Source organism: Thermobia domestica, chromosome 7 (assembly GCF_964235325.1).
Source record: "Thermobia domestica chromosome 7, izTheDome1.hap1.1, whole genome shotgun sequence".
NCBI classification, from domain to species: Eukaryota; Metazoa; Arthropoda; class Insecta; order Zygentoma; family Lepismatidae; genus Thermobia; species Thermobia domestica.
Genome location: NC_137460.1, coordinates 689,817 through 706,849, shown reverse-complemented (window position 1 = coordinate 706,849; position 17,033 = coordinate 689,817). Strand labels below are relative to the sequence as shown.

The 17,033-nt window shown below is 37.9% G+C and overlaps 1 protein-coding gene across 1 annotated transcript in view; it reads right to left on the bottom strand.

The window, feature by feature from the left end:
• Nucleotides 1-17,033, bottom strand: part of LOC145689826 (uncharacterized) — a 34,235-nt gene that overhangs the window by 717 nt on the left and 16,485 nt on the right. The window contains exon 2 of the mRNA XM_081764040.1: nt 11,359-11,527. Within this exon, the coding sequence (XP_081620166.1) occupies nt 11,359-11,527 (169 nt within the window). The remainder of the gene's footprint in view (nt 1-11,358; nt 11,528-17,033) is intronic.

The following is a 17,033-nucleotide window of genomic DNA, read 5'->3' as shown; positions in this document are numbered from 1 at the left end:
TAGTGGGAGTTAGAGAAAGCGGAGGGGGAAAGGTAGGCATACGCGGTAATTCACGTGGTAATTCGTCCATTTTGCACACACAACTTTATTGATGATAAAAGTGATTTTACGTTACAAAACATAGCTGAGCAAGCGAACGGAATTAGAAGCCTCGCGGGACTCGTTTTATTCGACCTTGCTCCTATGATAATACCATGTGACATTACGTCACACTCGTGTGGTGCAACTTCGATGTAAATCTAACGTCACTCGCTTCCTTGTGACAAACTTAAAAACAGTTCGCTGGGATACCGCGTGAAAAAAAAAAATATATATGCTTGTGAACAAGTTTTTCAAGGTACGAACGCGCACAGACACGGGTACCAATAATCACACGCGCTTAGTAGTGTTTACGCGCGCTTCTCATAAACATTATTTGCAACAAAAACTTTACTTTTTATTCTTTCATTGCACTTAATGTTATTTTAGCCTTCATTATGGCATTCATGACCTACATATGGAACTTACAATAGTTACGTATTACGTTGAGTTATAAATATTATATTCAAAGAAAGATTTGCAATTTTCGTTTAAATTTCCCAAAGGAAACAACTTAAAGGAGCAAATGGATCAAGGAGAAGCAAGCAAGAAAACTTGTTTGTATTAAAAATAGCGTTTTAGGATTATTATTTTATTTTAACCTATCAGACGTACTGTTTGGAACAGGCAATAAAAGTTGTAGAACCTTGCATTCAGGTTGAAAGCGAAAGTGATGGCGTTACTGACATCCATTATAGCAAAAAATGAGAATGGCTCACATAAAGGATATGAGTAGTAAGGGTAGGGAGTCATTCAGATGCTCCACCCTAACGAACTTGTAGTTAATAGGGTAATTAGCATTTTCAATGACAATAAATATATTGCTTTAGAAAAAAAAAATCTGCAGCAAAGGGGGAAAAAAATTCTTTATATCGATTCCATGTGTGGAAATCGGAAAAACCACCGTGGATTTCTGTGAATTGGCACAGAAAAATGCAATTCACAAGGAAACATCTTAAATTGATAGTGGCATTTCCCAATCGACAGAGAAGGAAAAAATTGAGAAATCCATAGTTTAACGTGCCGACGCGCAGAAACACAGGAGATAGAGAGTAAAGAAAGATCAATATAATCATGTGAAGAGAGCAATGCAAAATATACACTTACACAAAAATATTTTGAAAATTATTCAATTAATCAAAAGGGAACTTCCGCAACATACAGTCAGTCACAAAAAATAGCACCACTCAGAGCAACCACAAGGGTTTCATAATATTTGCTATTTAAATAAGCCATTCCGTGACATACTGGTATCTACTTGTTGTTTCCAACAACCTTTAACTTTGGGGAAGATCACAGCAGTATTTTGCGTTTCAGTAGTTCAGATGCTCTCTGTTTGGTGTCTCTGTCGACACTATGAGTGTGATTGGGACTTAATATGCTAGTTCTATTTGATTTTCTGGAGCGGTGTAAAGTGCAAATTTTAATGAAAATTATGTATTATTGAATGTTCGTTTTGTTTACGTTCTAAACGGAAGTGCTTCACGTATATTATAAGACGCTGAAGAATCTCATTATTCCCTAGATACTCGAAATATGAGAAAAGTGTGTGACACAAGCCTTTGTAAACAAAGACAAATTCTGACACTGCGAAGTGAGGGCTACTCAAATAGAGAAATTGCCAAAATTCTAGGCAAATATCATGGTAGAATACAGAAGCAAGGAGAGCATGGTATGTCTTCTGAATGAGAACGGTATGGCAGAAAATGAAAACAGCTGCGAGATTCGATCGAGAGGTTTTTCGCTTGGCTGTATCAGACAGGGCTTCCAGGAGCATTAAATGGAGCGGCTATTTATTCTAAATTAGGTTGTAACATAAGCCGGATGACTATCAGACTGGAAAAGGGTTACATATGAAAACTCTAAGAAAGAACCCACTTTAAACTGATAAACATGTAAACGCTAGAAGAGAGTTCGTGAGTAGACAAGGTGCATGGAATGATGAACAGTGGTGGCACGTAATTTTCTTGGATGAGAAGAAGTTTATGATTGTTGGAAATGACAGTGGAATGAAATTTTGGATGAGAAAAGGAGAAAATGTGAAGCCACAGTACGTTTCCAAAAGAAGGAAATTTGATGAAAGTGTCATGTTGTGCGGATGCTTTACTTCAAATGGAGTGGGATGAATTAAAATCTGGAATAAACAAGTTAATACGGCATATTACATTGACATTTTGAACCGAAAGTTACTACGATCATCTGTTAACTATTTCTCAGATCCTAATTCGAGTTGATTTATTTTCCAAGACGACAGTGCACCGTGACACAGAGCACAAAGTGTAGCGAACTGGTTTCAAAGTATGAATTTTCGAAGATTATGGTGGCCACCAAATTCTATGGTATATTACGTCACAAAAAAGACATGGAAAGATATATCAGTCTAGGAGACAAATCACTGAGGAACTGGTTCGAACCTGTCATCTCGAACTGGATATTACATTAAGTGAAACACTTGTAAAAATCCTATCACGTTAATTTGCATCATTAAGAGCTGTCCGTGGCGTTGTAACAAAAGACTGAAGTGTCATAAAGATTGTGGTGTAAACAATTTTCTTTTTTCATTTACTTTCAATGATTTACCTACCATTTAGCGATAAACTTTGCACAAAGAGCGTGTTACTAAAAAATATGCATTTAATTTAGTTTTTCTGGATTATAAGGTCCCTTGATGTATAAAACTCAAGCGTTTTCAACTAATGTTCATGTATGTACTACAGTAGCACAACATAAACATTAGAGATTAAAAAAAAAAAAAAAAAAAAAAGTTGAACAGTGTGTAACCAACGAGGTGTATAAAATAGGGTTGTAACTAACAATATAACAGTTTTTCCAAAGTGGTGCTATTTTTTTGTGACAGACTGTATATAAAGGTAACCAAGAAAGTTCTGTCGCTTTTTGGGGAGGTCTGTGTTCAATTGGCCCTCACACCGTGAATTGAATGAGAACGGAGAGAAGGCGAACATCCGTTCTTGGTGTAGGTATATCCAACATACTACCTAATTGGAAGTTCAGTTACACTGTGAACTTGCATAAGGACAGAATGAACATGGAACCTCTACAGAGCTCATAAGGGTGTGTATGCTGTACGAGTTCAAAATGGAATCAAACGCCGCTGCAGCGGGACGAAAGATATGCCAGGCCTTCGGTGAGGATGTTGTGACTACGCAGACAGTGCAGCGGTGGTTTAATAAGTTTAAAGACAATGACGAAACACTCGAAGACGCACCACGTGCCAGAAGACCAACACATGTACAAAATTAAGATCTTCAGGCAGCAATTAAGCCGAACAGTGGAAAAGCATGTGAGGAACTGAGACTACAATTCAGTATGAGTAGAGAAACCATTCGGCATCACCTCTATCAATTTGGGAAGCAATACAAGTTGGGTTGATGGGTCTCACATGATTTAACTCCGGGCTAGAAGGCAACGCGAGCAGACACCTGTGTTTCTTTCCTGTTTCGTCTGAGGAAGGAGTCATTTCTTTACAGGGTATTGACATGTGATGAGAAGTGGATCCTGTACGAAGCTCCGCGGCGCCGTCATCATTGGTTAACATCCCATGAACCGGTTCCAAAACAGCCAAAATCAGCACTGCACCACAATAAGGTACTCGTGTGTGTTTGGTGGGCTGCTCGCGGCATCGTGCATCGGGAACTGCTACCAACTGGTGAGAGCATGAATGCAACTGTGTATGTCAGCAGTTGAGCCGTGTTCAAGAAAACCTCAAAACTCTGGAATCAGCACGTCTGAATCGCAAAGGGATCTCCTGTTACAGGACAACGCTAAGCCCCACTCTACGTCTTGGATGAGAAACACTATAGCAACGGCAATATTCCCCGGACATTGCACCGTCCGATTATCACCTGTTCTATTCCTTGGACAATCACCTTAAAGGACGCCATAGCCAGTTCAATAGTAGAAGTGCAAAATGCATTTGATGCCTTCTTCGCTTTACGGTAGAGATGCAAAAAAGCCGCCTTTTTTGAATCGTTTTATTTTTCACATAAAAAGCCGGCTTTTTGTGAAAAAAAAAAACTAGAATTTTTGGAAATTTTGGCTTTTTTCATTTTCATGATTTTTCTATCTCAATGGTTTTCTTATAGTATACTCTATAGTCAGATAAGATTTCCATGACCTAAATGCCGTATTTCGCTCTGGAATTCACCATCAAGATGGATGGAGCACATGTTTTATGAATTAAAGCAAACATAAAGAATGTAGTATTTGAGGGCAATTTTAGAGGCTATCTAACTTTATATTAACTTTTTAGTTATCGACATTTTTTTCTTTTCTGGATCATTTCAGTTTGTCATCAGTGTTTCATTTCTAAGAGCTTAGTACTCTAGCTTCTAGCGCAAAAATTAAACTTACGTTTTTCTATATATCCGTCAAAGCGTACGTTTTTCAATCTATTCGTCAAACCGTACTTCCAAATTTGTTATACTGTAGCTGTGCAATGATTTAGCAATAATTATCCAGACACAACCTTGAATATCCTTTTATACAAATAATCAGTAGCGGATTTAGAAAAGTATTTTTTTGGGGAGTTTTTCTTACTAATGTTTAGTTTTTCTAAAAATTCCTAATTTTTATTTGAAAGGAGCTTAAAGTTTATGAGTAACGGCATAACTAATAGATATTTCGTTTGTTTTAGACATTCCGTAATTTTGGGAAACAGGCTTCAGCCCGAAAGACCCCTCCCCCTAACCTTCGCAAAACCTTCACTGCTGGTAATTAGTAACAACAACGATTTAAAAACAATAAGAAAGAAAGTCAGCCAAGACTCACAGTACACGCACTATTTCTACATTCACAGATGAAAAGAAGAAAAACTTTTGTCAGAATGGTCGAATGCTGAGTTGAATCGTAAACTTATCGATAGAAGTGCAAAAGCTAACCACTCAGTCATATTTGTTGTGTTTGGCTTAACTTAAATATATTCCGTAGTTGTTGTTTTTTTTTTTTTTTTTGGGGGGGGGGGGAAGAGTTCCGTAGTGATAGGTGTGAGGCAAGAACATGGTAACCAACAAATTTTCAATTGCTGAGTTATGCAGTACCAGATAGAAAGCAACGCATATCGCTTCGTTTAATCTTGTCTGTTTAATCCTTCATGTATAGTCTTACGTGAAAAATCAGCTTTCCGACTTTAAAAATGAATTGTGCAGCAGAAAATCTAATTTTTTAAAAAAGGTAAAATTGTGGGTTACCATGTTCTTGCCTCACACCCTTCATATGTTGAATTCCTCTTGTTAAAAATTCAGAAACCTTGAGGACTGTGTAAACCGTGATGGTGGGTATATAAAAGTGTAGAATTTCAAGAATATACAGAATCACTCAAAACACAGCTCTAGATGTGCAGCCTTTAAGGCTCTTCACTACAGCGAAATTAAACTACCGCTAATTTTATAGTTTTTCTGTAATATCTTCAAAACAGATAAAAATATTCAAAAAGCAGAAACGTAGTGAACTAGACAATACTATTTTGCATGCGATACCTTTATCACAGTTCCCCTATCTGCTTTTGATATGCCGCTATTTACAGAACCCGCAAAAAATGCTAAATCTATCTACAGTTGCAAATCGAAAGCAGATAGATGAGTGGTAATAACGGCATCACATGAAAAATCGTATTATCTAGTTCACTACGTTTCTGCTTTTCGAATATTTTTATTTGTTTTGAAGATATTAGAGAAAAACTCTAAAATTAGCGGTAGTTTAATTTCGCTGTAGTGAAGACCCTTAAGTATATCATATAAATTTACATATTTCTTTTATGTTTTAATTTTAGTTTGTTTCAAAAAGAAGGTATGGAATATTTTGAAGTACACATACTATATACAATTTTGCTAATTTTTTTTTTATTATTATCTTCAAGTATTTGCTTTCAGGGTTGGCTGCTTTACACCAGCTGCTTAAAAAAAATGGTTTAAACCAAAAAATAAATAAATAAAAAGAACGAAAAATGCGAATCGTGTGAACTTCATGGTGAAGTTTACATATATCAAACCATCTGCATTAGTTTTATCTCCTTTTCACCTTTTAATCAAGGTGTCCCATGTTCAATTCTCGGTCGAACCACAACCAAGAATTGTGTAAACCATGTGTAAATTGTTTACAAATTTCGTGTGTAAACCAAGTAGCGGTTCGGATGTCACTTAAGCGAAAGTCTTCTCCTTGATAACCTCGGTAGTACATAAGGATGTTAAGCCTAAACATACGAAACGAAACTAAATTGTACATTTCTGCTTGCCTGACTGTTTCTTGTTTAAAAAAAAAAAAAAAAAAAAAAAAAAAAAAAAAAAAAAAAAAAAAAAAAGCCAAGGTTGCTTATATATATTGCTAGAAATTGGCAGAATTTATCGACTACCTACGTAGCTTCCAACATTAGCTTGGATTGGACTTTCAATGGTATTCTACATACTAAATTTGTGATTTAATACCTCGTCTTAGCGTACTGATTATGATACGTTGACCTTTAAATTTTACATGCAAAGCGATAACAGGATTTTTCCGTTATTGTTTTACATTTCAAGTAATGTCGGGATTTTCCCGATGGCTAAGGCGGGAGTTTCCCAATTTAAGAAATTTACTGATCGGACTTCTTTAAGCTTGTGTAACTACTTCCAGCATAACCCTGTTGTTGCATAATAACACCAAGGCGAAACAAACTTATTTCTGTCAATATGTAATACATAGAGCAAAATATTAAAAACGGGTTTTTGACTCTTTCAAAAACAGCCATGGTTCTTGCTAACCTGCTTCCTAAGTTCTTTCTTAAAAGAGCAACCACACATCCTGGGTCCATCGTATTGCTTTTCACTGGTTGAAACTATGTAGTTTATTGTCAATTGGGTGAGAACCGAATTAGTTTCTTATTGCCAAGTCATTTCCAAGACGCACACGCACACTAAATAACACAAACACAGAAACTTCTGTCTCTCAAACATCATATACCAAGTGTAACGCACTTTTTTTTTCGCAGTAGCAGAACATTCAACACATCACCGAACAGAAATATAGGAGCAAAACGTTTTGTTTATCAAATGTTACTTGCTACTCTATATCGTATCTTTAAAAAATAAATTAATTTTCGAAACAATTCTTTCTATTTCATTCTTGGCTCCAAATAAAATTTTTGAATCACAATATTGATTTTTTTTTTTCTGGACAGGCCTGAAACCGGGTATTCTGCATTATCATCTCTGACATGTTCCTTGACCCATACTTTTTCATAATCCTCCAAACAACTCCACTTTATATCGTAGACTCCTGATTTTTCATTGGGATCAATATAATAGCCTTAAATTACGTGATATTCTTTTCCAGTCTTTTTTTTTTTGTGGGGGGGGGGGGGGAGATTGGCACTGTGCTAAAACCATTCTGCGTAAAATTCTTATCAATATGGGAAATACATGCAGTCCCACCCACTTTTTATAGGTTATCTCGGTTTCAGGTCTAAGGGAACGTGCATTCCTCTTAACCTGATTATACCAACTCAATGAAATGGAAACAGGATATCCACTCATTGTACGAAGTTTCAACAAGTAGTTAATCTCTTCGTTTAAGTCTGACTCCAATGATCTAAGTCTTATATCCTCCATGAGTAAGAAGCATGGTGTATAGCAAATTTCTCTCAGCAATTTCCCGACTTTTTCCCGACCATTTCCAAATTTTTCCCGACTCACTCTAAAAAAAATGTTTTCGTAAAATTAGGAAAGGTTGAATGTAATGAAAAGTGTACAAGTTCTAACTTCTGTACATCTCCTCAGTGCTGACCTAGTTGCATACCCAAGGTCAATTTCCTTGATACGAATTAAATTAATATATAAGTTTTCACTTTTCTCCATAACATCAATAGCATTGATACTTTTCCTGTCCATTATTTCTTTTTTAACGAAGTGAGACAATACTTTCAATAACTGAGTAAGGCTACCATGCAAAAATGGAGTTATAGGAGAGTCTGACTGATATTCAGTCAGGAAAGGCTCTCAGTCCTCAGCAAGAGATTGAAAAAACGCTAATTTTGCATAGAGCAACTTGTCGTTCAAATTTCTAGCTACTATTCTGAAACTGTTACAGTTGGGTTCTTTGTCTGTTCCCTTAACCGTTTCAACATACTTTCTCACATGCGGTAATATTTCTTGGCTTTGCTTGGCTACCTTTGCATCTTCTACGCAACGAATATGGCAAAATGGAAGTGGAAACAATGACGAACCTGTTATTTCAGAATGCTGGGCACGCCTTGCTGGTACCATTTCGTACAAGTTATACAAGGCTTTAAGAGAAGAAATCAAATCCCATCCAGTTTTTTGTATGCCAGTCTTAAAACCACCGTGAACAGCGTGAAGACCACACGAGCCAAGTTCAAGGAGCTGTGGAACGTCTGTACCAAGGGAGGCCCAACGTTCCTCTTTCATTAGCCGTAAAAGCGCCCAATTTACATTTGGCCCATCCAATGAAACTTGCAAAAGCTTAAATGGATCAAGCGATTGCAATACATTTTGCAAACCTTGTAGTAGATCTGTAGCTGTACTATGATCCATAAAAACAGAATTCAAATACCGTGTTCTGACTCTGTTCGTGTTATCGTCCCAGAAGCGTACACTTACATCCATTTGAGTTCTTTGCGCAACACTATTTAAACTTTCATCAAATCCAATGACATAATGTTCGCACTCTTGTAATACGAATTTAAGTTAACGTTGAAAGTATGGACACAATCCATACACGATGCTATATGACATTTTATCCTTGTGCAATTTCATCTCGCTAGCAATTGCAGTGTCTGGAAACATCCTAGTGAAAAGAAGAACACTACTTTCAGCACTGCGTAAAGAGTTGTGATTCATCACCTCGTTTATACATCACAAAATCTCCGCCTGTGTGACTCTATCTTTTAGTTTATATTTGTCCAGGGTCGAAGTAGACCTACGAGTGGGAGAGCATGTTTCGCTGGATGAGCATGGAACAGCACCAGTGCTGGTGCCAGGTTGATCTACATTTAATGAAGACGCAGGAACATCTGAAATTTCTTTAGGTTTTGTTGCGAAATGATATGTCATTGCGAAAGTCTTCTGTCGAGTCGCTACAAGGCTTTGATGCTTCTTGCTCTTTGAATGACTGGTAAGAGCTGTACGTCCCATGGTGCCAAACGAAAATGTGGTATGACATCACACACATTCTGCAGTTAACTTCGTCTTCCCTTCTTTTACCCAGGGAAATTCATATTTCCACCTTTCTTGAAAATTCGTTGACGGCATGATGTGCGTCAGACTGAAAACACAAAAGATAAATCATGGCAAAACTACACGAATGTGTTCGGTGCTGAGCTAGTTCGTGGCCTAATCGACGATTATGTAAATAAACGTTAACCTAACCTAACCTAAATTAAACTTACTTCAAACTGTTTACCAAACGTTTCAACCAAATCTTGCTATTTTTTTTTTTTTTTTTTTTTTTTTTGTCCAAATTTCCACGTGGTTGGCCTACGTTAGATTATTTAAAATTAATTAGGTCAGATTTAAAATATACTAGAATTCTTAACGTTACACTTACTGTTCTGCAGAAAGTAAAATCTTGCCCAACTTTGTGTATTAGTTCAAGTTACTACATTCTAATAACTTGTTTCTAAATTTTAAAAAATGGGGTACACAATAAAGTAAACATTTATTTTGAACAGAACATTTCAAACATATTATTGTCTTTAGGTTAGGAAAACTTTGCTTAGGTCTTTTTGTTGTTGTTGTAATAGTTGGTAAAATAAACTTTTTCATGACGGCAGGAATGTTGAATACTCAAAATTGACATGCCTGTGATTCATGGCAAAGTAAGAAATGGCATGTGGTTTGCCGTGACAAAGTGTTGAATTACTTACGAAATCATTGCCCAGGTAGACTTACCTGTACGTGAAAAACAATCCAACATTTAATTTATACTAAATATTATATACGCATAGTACGATGCAACGCCCAATTAACCACCCGTTACTCTTGAAACGCAAAAACCTTTCTGCTGTTAGCAAACACTGTTGTCAACCACTCGCTCACCACTCTTCTTCTCCCAGCACCACAACAGGAGACAAACCGCGCGCCTCACATAAATCGCAGAAAATCCACGGTGTACGAGATGCAACGCGTACCACGTGACCGCTTCTACGTAGAAAATAGAAAAACGGTTGAGATGGATCGCGATGTATTTAGGAACACTTTTAAAAAAATACGATGTAAACGTACTACATCGCGATGCATTTGGGAACGCGAGGTTTATCGGAGTCGCTCCGACAAGCGTCAGCATCATTTCCAACATGTGGAATTTAATTCCATTTTTCCCGACTTTTTTTCGCAAATTCCAGACAAATCCCCGAATTCCCGACCATTTTTTAAATTTAAGACAAATTCCCGACTTTCCCGACTGCTAGACACCCTGAAGAAGTACAAAGTATTTTCAGGAATCACAAGTAGAAGTAAGTACGATTATTGAGCGTGGTAGCATATTGTCTAAAGATTGCTTATTTTTACTGATTTATTAAATAAAATAAAAGCAAATCGAAAATATACCTAAAAGAAAATTATATATACACCGTATTTTACGGACTGTAAGACGTACTTCTTTTCTTCCAAAAACTGCCTCCACAATTCAGGTCCGCCTTATATTCGAAATTAATATAAAAATGTCTAGATTTAAAATTCCCGCCAGTCTTAAAAATGGCTATATACTCGATGCCGCGGGAAACCTATTTCTATCTGGCAACATTCTATTCAACTGGCAGCATCAGTACACAGACGCGACGAACATGAGTTGTGGGGATTTACAAGCTTGCTAACACTGTGTCCCTCCCGCCCAGCCATCGCCAACACAGAACCACAGACTAGAATATACAGACTAAACCTTAAACAAGGCGAACCGCAGCGCCTCTAACATGCGACGAGGAACTAACCAGTCGATCTGTTAGTCGACAACCCATGACGCCACGCTCGGAAAACCGATGGCAACGCCTACCTACTTACGAGGAAACATGGTTCCCCACCAAACGTTGATTGGCTCTTTCGTCATGCAGACAATATAAACTAATTTCAATAGCGCATATAGGGAGTTGCTCGTCTATTCATTCTTGTCAGTGCCCAGAACACTGTCTAGCCTAGGAGGCGTCATTACAATCTAATAATAAAAATGGTAAAAATGTTACGGTATTTCTTTTTTAAAAAAAGGTTAAAAATTAAGGTCCGTCCTATAGTCCGTAAAATACGGTACGTGTACACGTAGAAGCATAACACAACTTACTTAATGCGTCTTCATTTACCAACTGGTTTATTTGCGCTTCTTCCACTATATTCTCTATAATGACTTCACTTCCAATGGCAAGAGATAAAGCTAATACAGTGTCTTTTTTACAATAATTATGCTCTTCTTCATCAAACTGACAACTCATCTGTTGTATATCGTTTAACGCCTAAAAATAAACACAAATTCACATAAATTATTACTACTGAACGGTAAAACTTTTACATTTCGTTTACTCAAAACTTCCTCAAACTTGGACACTATAACATTGAAGCATTAACACTCTAGCATTATTATCGTTGCATATACTTATTACATATTTTTGTTCTTACAAACTAACGTAATTAATCTATTCTGCATACTTCCTCGGTACGTTAATGTATAAAATATCTACAGAAGAATTATATACCTAGCCCTACCATAAATATTGTACATTGACACAAAATGGATAGAGATATTTTAATATTCTAATAACGTGAGTTACATGGATGCATTATGAACCAAAATCACAAATAATTATTCAAAATGGCCGCTACTAGCATGCATACAGTCCTTTAGTCTTTGTGGCCACTCATCAATCGCATTACGCAACACATCAATTGGAAAATCTGCATCTGGCTTCCAAAGAGATCGCTTTAAACTTTCAATATTGGGATGTCTCCCTTGGACCACAATTTGAAGTCAAAAAGATTTAGGTCCGGACTTGCAGAAGGCCAATCTGAAGTGGAAATGAAGTCCGAAATATACAGTACTGCCACAATTATTATGGATTTTAATAAAAACAAAACTTTTGTGCAAAAATGTCTTGCAAACAATTTTATTAACTAATACTTTATTTACTTTACCACACCAGTACCAAACAAATATTTATTAGTTATTTTAGGTGGGTTTTACAGTCTTATATGGGAGTGTCTGGCAATACAGAGAGGAAACGTCTGACAACCCTGACACAATCACTGCATTGTCTGGACAGAGCTCAGTAAAAGTCTGGCATTTGCGTGTTTATTGCATTGTCTGCCTGTCATTTGCATGTGATCACTTTAGTTCTGTGTATTTGTGCATTTAAGTTTAATGCCAACTATTTTTTTCAAGTTTTCTAATGTGTTTATGCAATTGAGCAGACATGGGCAAAGTTCGTGATTTGAATCCTCCCAAGGTTGGACAGATTAGTGTTTTATTGAAAGAAATATCTTATAATAGAAAGAAATAGCGAAGAAACTTAAAGTTTCAACTCAAACCGTCAGTAATATCAAGAAGAAATTGGAATATGGCCACAGTTTGACATCAAGCAGGGTTGAAAAATGTGGTAGACCTACAAAAACAACACCGAGAATGGACAGAAAAATAATTAAAATGGCAACTAACAACAGAAGAGCATCTTGCAGAATGATTTCCAACCAACTTGCAGCAGAGGGCATTACCATTGCTCGCAGAACAGTAAATAAGAGACTATTGGAAGGTGGACTAAAAGCATATCGTCCCAAAAGAAAAAAAGCCTCGCCTTACTGACAAGTTGAAACAGGCTCGTAAGGCCTGGGAAGAGGCTCACGTTGACTGGACATCTGAGCAATGGGAGAAGGTAAGAGTTTAAAATATTCATGTAAAAACGTTAATAACAAATGATTAAAATTATGCAAAATATTAAACTTTACTTCCAATTTTAAGCCTTGCAGACTATCACGTCATTAAGTCTACTGGTTACTCAATTGTTTCCATCACTTTCTTCAGCTGTTCAAGGCCTTATTTTTGTTCTGTATTGTTGCAAGTTGTGTTCTCTGACGAGTCTACCATTGCAGTGCTTGACGACCGCGTGCAGTGTAAGAAGGCGATCAGGTGAGCAATTTACACCGGAATGTTTAAAGAAAACTGTAAAATTCCCTCAGGTCATTTCTGTGCATGGAACAAGTCGTTTGGACATTGTTGATGGCACCATGGACCAGTATAAGTACAAAGAAGTACTACAAAGACGTTTGCTACCTCAAACAAGAGACAGGTTTGCGGATAGACCTCGGATTTTTTAACAGGACTCTGCCCCGTGTCACACGGCAAGGTCAGTGAAGATCTGGTTTGAAGAAAATGGTGTATAAGTGCTCTCATGACCTGGAAATTCCCCGGATATGAATCCGATTGAGAGTTTATGGTCTGTATTGAAAGATGAAATACATGAAGTTCCCATAACGACAAAAACAGAACTCATACAACGTCTTATCAAAGTATGGGTTCATTTCAGGTAGAATCTGGGAATTGTGCAGAAAGTTGATCACTGGAATGTCCAGACGTGTTAAAGCACTTGTTAATGCAAAGGGTGGACAAACTAAATATTAAAATAGTTGTTTACTATTGACGTACTCACTATTTGTGAATAAAATTGATTTGCATTATTATTTGTTTGCTTAAATGTCGTTTTTGTAGAAAAATGATGTTTTTTTTTTTGTTTTTTTTTTTCAAAAATCCATAATAATTGTGCCAGTACTGTATGTCCCCAGCCATGCCTCGCGTGCTGGGGCTGAGTCCTACTGGAAATTCCAGTTCAGTCCATGAAAGAGGGTGTTGGTGACATTCTTGACTAGTCTCTCAAGCACTGTCTCCTGGTATACTTTGGCTGACGTTTTGACTCACTGCCCTTTTCACAGAAATGAAGCTCCGTTGTGCCCTCGTAGCTCACACCCTATCACACCATGACTAAGGCAGGATCCCCAGCCCTCTGGATCCCTGGAGCCTTTTCACCAGCTTCTCTAGAGGATGTGATATATCCTGTCATTTTGAGCATTGAAACTCTCATCAACACTGAAAAGGATTCAACTGTGCCCATTTGCTGCGTAACGCCTAAGTAAGCGCTTTGCTTTTAAAACCCTCTGGCGCTTTAGTTCATTTGTCAGGAAATTTCCTTTGCTTTGTTCGTAAACATGGAGTTCCAAGTCACTGCTTAACGTGTGAGACATATACAAATGATGATCAGAAAAATGGAAACACCTGTAGTTGGCAACACGTCAGATGTATGGGTTGGCAGTGGTGTCGTGGCGCCCGCAGCGCCGGACCGCTGGTAGTGGTGTGTTAGGTCAGTCTCCATACTACGTCAGGCGCAGTGGAACAGCAGTGTCCAGTGGCTGCAGCAGACGGAGGTAGTGTAAAATGGGAGACCTATCAGATTTTCAAAGAGGGCAAATTATTGGTGCGCGGTTATGTGGAGTGAGTGTGACGGCAGTGGCTACTGTGTTAGGTGTGTCGCGTGGGACAGTGTCGAAGGTGATGACGGCCTACACAACACACGGGAAAACCACATCGGGGAAGCGGAACAGTGGACGGAAGAAAATCATGAGTGACAGGTCACGCCGGGTATTAAAGCGCATTGTCACGCAGAACCGTCGTGCCACTGCGGAGCAAGTGACGGAGGAACTCAATCAGCACCTCCCCCACCCTACTTTGACAATCACAGTCCGCCGCCAATTACATGACATGAACTTACGGGGTCGTGTTGCTCATCAGGGACCATAACGCTTTCGCACGCCGCAAATGGTGCCGCCACCATGCAACTTGGACCGTTGAGGACTGGAAACATGTGATATGGTCGGATGAGTCATCCTTCACCCTATTCCCAACCACGGGCCGTGTTTATGTGTGGAGAACGCCCAAAGAAGCTTATGATCTGCAGTGTCTCCGCCCAACTGTGAAACATGGCGGCGGCTCGGTGATGCTGTGGGCCGCCATATCATGGTTTTCATTGGGTCCTGTGGTCACACTTAGCGGACGAATCACTGCCAACGATTATGTCGCAATTTTAGGATACCACTTGCATCCTATGGTCCGGATGTTGCTCCCGGACAATGACGCCATATTCCAGGATGATAATGCACCCATTCACACAGCTGGCGTTGTTGCAGCGTGGTTTGAGGAACATCGGGATGAACTTCAACACCTCCCCTGGCCCACCCAATCCCCAGATCTCAACATAATTGAACATCTGTGGTCCGTCTTGGAAACACGACTCCGGCGACGATTTCCACCTCCATCCTCTCTCACAGAACTGGCCGATGCCCTGCATGAGGAATGGTGTAAAATTCCACTTGCTACCATTCACGACCTCTATGCCTCCATCCCATGTTGCATCAAGGCTGTTCTGAAGGCGAAAGGTGGCCCGACACCATATTAATCTGGTAAGTTGCAATTTCGTTCAGGTGTTTCCATTTTTCTGATCACCATCTGTACATTTCCTATGTATTTAATTCACGAGCCGTAAGTAAATGTTTCCTAACTGGATTTCGTCGCACACGCGACGCCATTGCTTTCACAGGTTCCGGTGTTCGCTCTGTGCGTGGTTTTACTTGCCGCGGGCGATCTTTCACAGTTCCAGTCTCAACAAAGCGCTGGATAGTGTGGCAAACAAATATTTTTCCTAATTTTCAGCTTCTGGAGGGTTTAGAAAATCCCTGGTGATTTGCCTACCTTGTTCAATGCTATTAGAGCCACACGATTTTCATATTCAACCCATTTCATCTTGAACACTTACAACTGACACCTTTACACTTCTTCAGCTCATCCAGTAATGACTCACGCTTCACGATACCGTTTTTGACTTCGCTCGCTTGTAAGAACTGAAGTACAGCCATCCTCAAAAATTCAGGCAATATTTATGGTAAGACTAGGTATAATAAACAGACTACGTCATGCTTTGAACAGGTAAAAATACACACAAATTTGAGCAAATAAAACAGGGAACAATGTAAGTGAAGTAAGCGAAAATAATCACCGATGAACTTTGATTGAAATACAGAAAATGATTGAAAATAACTTAATAAAATAAATAAAATAACAAAATGTGACCACACATTTGTTAAAAGTGTTTATTTTGGTCAGATTTTACTTTTATTTAAATTATTATTTTTATTCATGCAAAGGAGCATCATTCAAAAGGAATAAATGTAATTTAAAACAAACAGAATTGATGACAGTTACATACTACTAATTTCTATCATCAGATTTCTTTCTCTTTCTTTTCCATTTTTCACTCTGTTGATGAACAGTCATGTCTTGAAACATGTATCTATATTTAATGCATTCAATGCCTTTTCCTTTAACGACTCCATGTTTAAATATCATGAAGTAAAGTATATATTTATTGATAAATGAGTAGTAATTACTCCTCTTTTATATTTCGGAATTCTCCTCGGCTGATACCATCGTCAGAGCAAATAATTCGAAGAACTGCCGGTAATGGTGATCACATTCCTGATATGTTCCCCAAGTTATGTATCCAAATCCTGTCTTGGAGTCTTCTTTATATACATTCACAAGTTCTTTATCCTATCTTATACTCTGTCTATAAAATTCAGCACAAATAAAGAGAAATATATTAAAAAAAAAAAATAATTAGAAACAATTTACAGAATTCCATTGCCGGCAGCCATACTGTTACAGTGTTCCTATTTCCTAAGTTTGCTATACGAAATCTCTAAAAGAAGTACGAGGACGATTTTAAAACCCATTACATTCTTAATTGTGAAACACCATTTCCCCATTAATTGTCCAATATGCCATTTGCTAGTTTAAATTTGGATTCCCAGTTAAAAAAAAAAAAAAAAAAAAAAAAAAAAAAATCCCTACCTGTATGTTTCGAGTTGCGATTATGTATTGTGGAGTATTTTCAACTTGTTCACGGAATGTTTGTTCCCGTTATA